The sequence below is a fragment of the Nicotiana tomentosiformis genome, chromosome 9, assembly GCF_000390325.3.
Source record: "Nicotiana tomentosiformis chromosome 9, ASM39032v3, whole genome shotgun sequence".
NCBI classification, from domain to species: Eukaryota; Viridiplantae; Streptophyta; class Magnoliopsida; order Solanales; family Solanaceae; genus Nicotiana; species Nicotiana tomentosiformis.
Window position 1 is genome coordinate 45,528,487 of NC_090820.1, and position 8,164 is coordinate 45,536,650.

Consider the following 8,164-nt stretch of genomic DNA (forward strand, 5'->3'; position numbering starts at 1 on the left):
TATACACCATTCTACTATCTTGGATGTGGTTGAAAAGGTCGAGAGGATCACTGGAATTGGAAGTCAATAATTCCCATTTACATACCTTGGATGCCCTATATTTTACTCTAGAAGAAGGATGGATTACTACCAAGGCCTCATCACTAAGATGCTTCATAAATTGCAATCATGGAAAGGTAAATTACTCTCTATAGGAGGTAGGGAGGTCTTGATCTCTCATGTTCTTCATAGTATGCCAATTCACCTACTTTCAGTTGTGAATCCTCCTAGTTATGTTATTAACAAGCTTCATAAGATGTTTGCACAATTCTTTTGGAGTAGCTCTAAGGGAGGCAAAAGTAGACATTGGAAATCTTGTAACACTTTATATATGCCATGTGATGAAGGTGGAATAGGTTTTAGATCGTTACATGATGTATCTAAAGCACTATTTTGCAAATTATGGTAGAATTTTCGAACAAAACCAAGCCTTTGGAGTTTCTTTATAAGCTAGAAGTATTGCAAAAAACTAAATGCAGTAATAGTTCCATGAAGAGAAGGGTCACATGTATGGAGGAAGATGTTGGAATTTAGAGATATAATTGAGCATCAAATTACTTGGCATAAAAAAATGAGATCCTCTCTTTTTTGGTTTGACAATTGGACGGGCTTGGGAGCTTTGTACTTCCTTGTTCCTCCTGATTTTGGGGTAGATGAATCCATTCATAATGTGTATATTGTGGTGGAAGATGGTACTTGGAATGTGGATAGGTGTTTTGGAAATTCTGCCTGAGGAGTTTGCACTACATATTGTGGATAAAATACGACCTCCAGTCATGGAAGATGTCCTTGACATACCCTACTGGATGCTTGAAACTCGTGGGCACTTTAGTGTTAAATCTGCATGGGAGTACTTAAGAAGGAGAGATAAACCAAGGATAGACAACAAGATGATATGGGTGAAAGGTTTGCCATTCAAAATCTCATTCTTCATGTGGAAGGTTTGAAAATCTAAATTACCTTTAGATGATTTCATGAGATGACTGGGATAGGGTTTGATGCCATCGAGATGACTGAGATGATTTCATGTCATCGAGGTGTTGATGTTGTGCTCAACCTAAAGAGTAAACTCTACATCATTTGTTCTACACATCACAAGTTGCGAATAGGGTTTGGAAGTACTTTCTATCTAGGGCAGGAATAGCCATGGAGGGGATCACAATGTATCAAGCAATTATTAAATGTTGGACTGCCCAGGTACTTCCTAGACTTAAACCAATTATGCAAGCTTTGCCTTCGTGTATTGTGTGGGAACTATGGAAAAGAAGAATAGCTTTAAATACAGGGAGGCAGTGTCGACCAGTAAAGTGATCTATCAGGTTTCATCAACTCTTCAAGCTCCTGTACAAGTTAGAAAGCCAGGCTTTCATAATTTTTCCCACAAATGGAAATATCTGCTATCTGTGATGGAGAACTATACTCCACATTTGAAGGTTGATAAAGTTATCTGGGAGTTTCCAATGGAGGGTTGGATTAAAGTGAATAATGATGGTGCATCTAAAGGAAACCCTGGACGGAGTGCAATTAGCTTTTGTGTAAGGAATGAAGCTAGAGACGTGTGTTATGCATTAGGATGGGAGATTAATGAGGCTAAAAATACTGAAGCAGAAGCATTTGCAATTGTGGAAGCATTGATATACGATAGATCACATGAATACTCACATGTATGGATTTAAACAGATTTGATTCTACTAAATAATATATTGGATGGTTCCTGGAAGCCACTTTGGTGTATTGTTGATCATGTGGAGGAGATTATGAATTTAATGGAACAGTGTATCACCAAGGTGTCACACATTTTTAGAGAAGGGAACAAATTGGATGACCACCTTGTGAATTATGCTCTTGATTTTGGTAATGTTGTATGTCAAGATTTCTGGGAGCTAGATATACAAGGGAGAAGGATAGTGAATGAGGATAAGTTGCAATGTCCTTACTTGAGGGTAAAAGTTTCCAAAAACTAAAGAGTGAGTATGAAAGGAGTGGTAGGGGTCTGGAGAATTCATTAGATTATCATGTTCAAATCCTTAGGGAGGAGAACATGGTGATCATTGTTTCTACTAAACTTGTGCTCTTTTTTGCAGGAGAAGTTACTGTGACCATGCCTTACCATTTACTACGAATTCAATGGGTGTTATTAGCACCTAGTGCTCATTCCCTTGAAGGACAAGTTATGGTAAGCACAAGCATGGAGTTGAAGGATCAAAAGAAAAAGCTAAGTAGATGTTGCATTACAATGGCCTTTAGGACTATTGTACAGAAAATCAAAGGCTATAGATAACTGGGGTGCAATCCCAATTTCTTAGGGTGTTTAATCTATTAAGGACATCTGAATATCGTACACGCACGGGAAGTTCACAACCCATAAACTCTATTGTGAAACTCATGAGAGGTATGTGTTTTTGGCGTCCAAACGAGGGACTAATGGATGCATTGTGGAATGAAAACCTAATGCAATCTAGGTCTACTACATCCCATGATGGATGACATACAAAGGTTCTAATTGTTTACTACTCGATATCACACGTATTCCATACCAAACAATGCGCACTCATCCTAGTGCACAAATGCTGGATTTTGGAGATTATAGGGGATACGAGTGGTGTAGTCATATTCTATGACACTCCAGGTTTTATGCTATGTTGTATACATCACAGGGATGAGATATTTGGGTGTGACTGGATTTTAAAGTGCAACAAATCACACGGAGAAGAGGCGATGCATCAAACACATGACAAGGCAGGCTTTGAAGTGATGAAGATTAAACTATATTTGAATGACCTGGTGGACTATATTTGTTGGGAAGACATGGACAACAGTATACTAGATCCACAATGGAAGTCACTATGCTTGAATCTGATTTACAAAAACAAGGTGGCCATTTGCACAAAAGAAGAAGATCACACATGTGTATCAAACACGGGTATTTAGTTTGGCTAGTTATTAAAGTTTCTTTTCTCATTCTACTTAGAATTCATCATGTACTATCGTTGGTGAGTATTATGCTTACCTTTGATAATAGGGTCTATGTAAGTGTCAAAGTTTATTTCTTTCATTTTGTAAGATCTCCTGACATTTGTTTTTTTATATTTTTAGAAATATATAAAAACTAGCCCTAGGCACTCTGCCTAGTGGATTGCTTAAAACATAAACCTAAACCCTAAAACCCCCCAACCAACACACAGACCAACACCATCGACCTTCCCTAAAATATCAACCAATTTTGATAAAAATCATGCTGCTCACCATAAAAACATGGTACCTACCACCATTCCAACAATCACACTTGTGACTCATCTCCCAAAGAAACTCCCTCTCAAGAACAGAACCTCAATCATACTCCTGCTTTAGCCCATGTATAGACATACCCTCATGTTACAGCTCTATCTAACCAACCAAAGCAGCAAAACATTCCCAGTAGCCACAACAACCAGACTCAGCACATTAAGACACCTACACCTACACCTACACCTACACCTACACCTACATTACCAAGTGACAATACTACTCAACCAAGTAAAATACCTTCCTATCCTACTCCACCATCTCCTACTATCACACAATCTTTAGCTATCAAAATTGTGAGCAAGGCAGGCTGTAGAGATTGAACTAATAGAATTCACAGCTCCTAGAATAACTACCAAACAGGGTCAGCTAGCAGTCATCTTTACTAGAAAGGATTACATGGTCACCCTTGCCAGCAGTTCCAGTACACAATTGTAGGCAAGTTTCTAAACACAATGCCTAGAATGGAGCAGATTAGGAGAAGTTTCATTGTCCAGACAGAACTCAGAGAAGGAGTTAAGATAGCTCATATTAATGCTAAGACAGTTTACATCGACCTTGACAATGAGTATGATCACACAACTATCTGGACCAAAAAGTTCATGTACATTCAAGGTCAGAGGATGGAATTACAGGCTTGGACACCTACCTTTAACCCAAATGAGGATACTTCCATTGTCCCTGTTTGGATTGTCATTCCAGAGCTTCCATGGCATTTCTACTACAAAGAAGTGTTGGTTTTTTTATTATCACCAGTTGGGAAGATTCTGCACCTTGACCTTGCCTCCATGCAAAAGACCAGGGGAAGTGTTGCCAAAGTAAGGATACAAGTGGACTTAACACAAACAAGGCCTCATCATGTTTGGCTTGGCTTTGATGAGGATCAGGATGTCAATGGAGATGGACAATGGTTGGAACTTATCTATGAAGACCTTCCACCATACTGTTGTCACTGTAAGCACTTAGGGCATGAAGATTATTATTATTCTACAAGGAAAAAATATGAGGAACAAAGCAATTGTTGCTTCATCAAGCAACAATGACAGTCAGAATACAATAAGGGATATTAATAATACTGCCTCTGATCAACACTAGGCTTAGCCCATAATACTCCAGAATATTTAAGATACAAAACAAAACATGGAATTACAGCACCAAATTGAGGAACAACAGCAAAGATCAAATGACAAGGCAGCAAATCAGCAGCAAAAGAAGGATAACCACTCCAACGATCAATGGCATACTCAAAAGAAAAGAAACTTCAGGGGAGTACACCAAAGAAACAAGAATCAGAAAGCCAAACATCACATAACACAAATAACAGGTACAAATATGACCAAGCCAGACAACACCACAATTACACAGACCCAAACACAACAACCAGTTGCCATAGCCCCTGCGACAGAACCCATTACAAACACCACCACAAAAGAATTTACTGGTCAAATAGAGGTTGATCAGAATGCAACACTAGATGATCAAGCAGGCACTTCAAAGGAGATTACTCTTATTCATATAGGTAATGGTAAGTCAGATACTAACACCACTCAACAATGTCATTCCAAGACTGCTTTAGATGACACTGATCCCCCTGAATTTAGTCATCAACTCAGAACATTTGAGAAAGTTCAAGATACATCCACAAGTCAACAACGAGTGAATGACACAAACATATAACCTAAAATCCAGATTGTGAACACTATTGAGTTGGGACTGCAGAATCACCATCCCAAAAATAATGTAAATCATATCTCAAGTCTATCACATAATAGGAGTGTTGTAAACACTGCACATACGTAGTCAGGTACAAAATATGAGGTTACAGAGAACAACACAATTGACTGGGTTCAAAGGACCTTTGATAAGCATAATGAAACTATGAATGTCACAATAAACCAATCATATCAAGAAATACCCTCCTAGACCTGTTTCTCATCTCCATCCACCACCAGAGAGGGGTGCAGAAATATGGAATCATGCAGTTCAAGAAGAATCACATAATGCAAATACAAATAGAGCTAGCGCTACTGAAGATGACAACCCCAAAACAGTACCAAGTGCACCAACAACTCAAAAGCCAAAACTACAGAACACTACAATGACACAGGGCAGAAATTACAGCACACTGATAGTACTCTGTTAGGTTACCTACCTAGAAAACTGGTCATTTATGCTACTGCAGAAGTTCCAAATGATACAAGGATTTCTCAACTATAAACAGAAAGTGATAAGGTTATAAAAGCTAGGGATGAACAATTGGGACTAACAGTTGTGGAGAATACTTCAATAGCAATGCAAATAACATGTGCCTCAACTACTATATCTCCATTTTAGATCCAACTAAATGTGCCATTGATATCTCCAATTAAGGTACTACATGACATCATTACACACAAGAAACTGCCTATTGAGATTCATCAACCTCTGCTTGATAAGCAACATATGAAAGATGAAGCTGATGATGAATCAATTGTTGGGAACTTCAAGGCTATTGCAAGAGAATGAGATTGGTCACCTAGGTTGTCAGCCAAGAATGGTAAGAAAGGTAAAAGGAAAACACAAGCTAAGGAAACACTACCACAAACAAGAAATATGCCCAAGAGGGCAGCCTCAACAAATAGATAATGATTAAAACACTCATCTAGAACATAAGGTTTGTCAAGACTCAACAGGCCTTTCAAAGGGTTATCAACATGAAAAAACAACATGGTTTCTTCATTGTAGCACTGTTAGAGCCTTTTCAAAAACAAGTGTTGATAAACAAGTACAGGAGAAGGCTGGGAATGGAAAGTGCACTGTCAAATATCAATGGGAAGATCTGGTTATTCATAGATGCAGCTGTGGAGTGGGAGCTCCTGATAGACACTGAGAAGAAACTAACAATCAAAGTATTACATCATGGAATTAGTAAGCACATCATTATGACCTTTGTATATGCAAAATGCTCCTCACTAGAAAGACTAGAGTTATGGGATAATTTGTATTATCTTGCTTCTGACATGGAACTCCCTTGGGTAGTTGGAGGAGATTTCAATGTAATCCTTGGAGAATAAGAGAAGATAAGAGGATTTCCAGTGTATCCCCCAAAGTATGAAGATTTTTCCTTTTGTGTTAATTCATATGGACTGTTTGATCTTAGTTACAAAGGCAGTCCCTTCACTTGGTGGAATGACATGCCAAATAAAGAATGCATATTCAAATGTTTGGACAGAATCTTTGTTAACTTTCCTTTCCAATCACTATTCCCTAATATAGAGGTGGAGCATCTCATGAGAATAGGCTCAGATCATGCTCCCCTCTTGATGAGCTGTGGAGAGGAGGCAATGCAATTTGTTAAACCATTCAAGTTCTTGAACTTCTGGACTAAACATGAAACCTTTATGGAGGTTGTTAGGCAGAATTGGATGGTTGATTTCACTATATATCCATTCTTGAGTTTCAATCAGAAGCTGAAGATGGTTAAGCTTGCTCTATCTAAATGGAGTAAACTTACTTTTGGGGATATATTCAAGCAGTTGACTATTAGAGAAGATGTGGTTAAAATTAAGGAGATATTGTTTGAAGAAGCACCAACAGTAGAGAACAGAACAATACTTCAACAAGCTCAAGCTTAATTAAAGAAGTACTTGAGCATTGAGGAGCAATATTGGAAATAAAAAGCAGGAATAGCAAGGTTTGAAGAAGGAGACAGAAACACTAGATTTTTTCATAGTCATGTCAATGGTAAGAGGCAGAAGCTCCAGCTGAAAAGAATTTAGAATAGTGAGGGTGCATGGATTGAGTTACAAGACTTAATGACTAATGTTGCGGTTGATTTCTCTCAGAAGCAGTTCAATAAAGAAGATGATCCTACAAGCTTTTCACTCCTACACAATGTACCTTCAATGGTGGCGTGTGAGCAGAATCTAGAGCTTTGTAGAATTCCTACTAGAGAAGAGGTGAAGGCATCAATTTTTGCATTGAGTAGTGACAGTGCAAGTGGTCCAGATGGATTCTCAGGATTGTTCTTCCAAGTTTGTTAGGATATTGTAGGGGAAGACATCCACAATATGCTAATATTGTTTTATGGGGGAAGCTCTTTGCCTAAATCCATAACTCATACAAATATTGTATTGTTGCCTAAAAAACCAATGGTCCAAACATTCTATGATCTCATACCTATAAGTCTGAGCAATTTTATAAACAAAGTGTTCTCCAGGGTGGTTCATGATAGGCTGGAGAACATAATGCCCTCCTTAATCTGTCCAAACTAGTCTGGCTTTGTCAAGGGGAGGAGTATCTTTGAAAATATCTTGCTGACTCAAGAGATTGTTACTAACATAAGACTGAGGGGTAAACCTGCCAATGTGGTCATCAAACTGGACATGACAAAGGCATATGATAGGGTGTCATGGAAGTACTTGATGCATATGTTATGGAAAATGGGATTTCCAGAATGCTTTATCAACATGGTGTGGAATCTGATTGCTAACAACTGGTATTCTATTCTGATTAATGGGCAAACTTCAGGTTTCTTTCACTCAACTAGGGGTGTCAAATAAGGGGATCCTCTATCTCCAACTTTGTTTATTCTCTCAGTATAAGTCTTTTCTAGGTCCCTGAATAAAATTTTTGAAGACAAGCAATTCAAAGGATTTGGCTTGCCTAAGTGGACTGACCTTTTGAACCACTTAGCCTATGCTGATGATACTATCATTTTTGCCTCTTCTGATCCATATTCCTTATAGAAGATAGTTGAGGTTTTGACACAATATGAGCATACTTCTGGCCAGTTGATTAACAAGGCAAAGAGTTCTTACTACATGCATAACAATGTTGTTGGAACTTTGGTTAACACAAT

General features: G+C 38.3%; 1 protein-coding gene across 1 annotated transcript; it reads left to right on the top strand.

Moving 5' to 3' along the window:
* The first annotated feature begins 6,497 nt into the window (after nt 1-6,497).
* On the top strand, nt 6,498-6,938 carry LOC138898708 (uncharacterized). The gene has a single exon (XM_070184801.1). It carries the CDS (start codon nt 6,498-6,500, stop codon nt 6,936-6,938), a length of 441 nt encoding a protein of 146 aa, XP_070040902.1.
* The last annotated feature ends 1,226 nt before the right edge of the window (nt 6,939-8,164 follow it).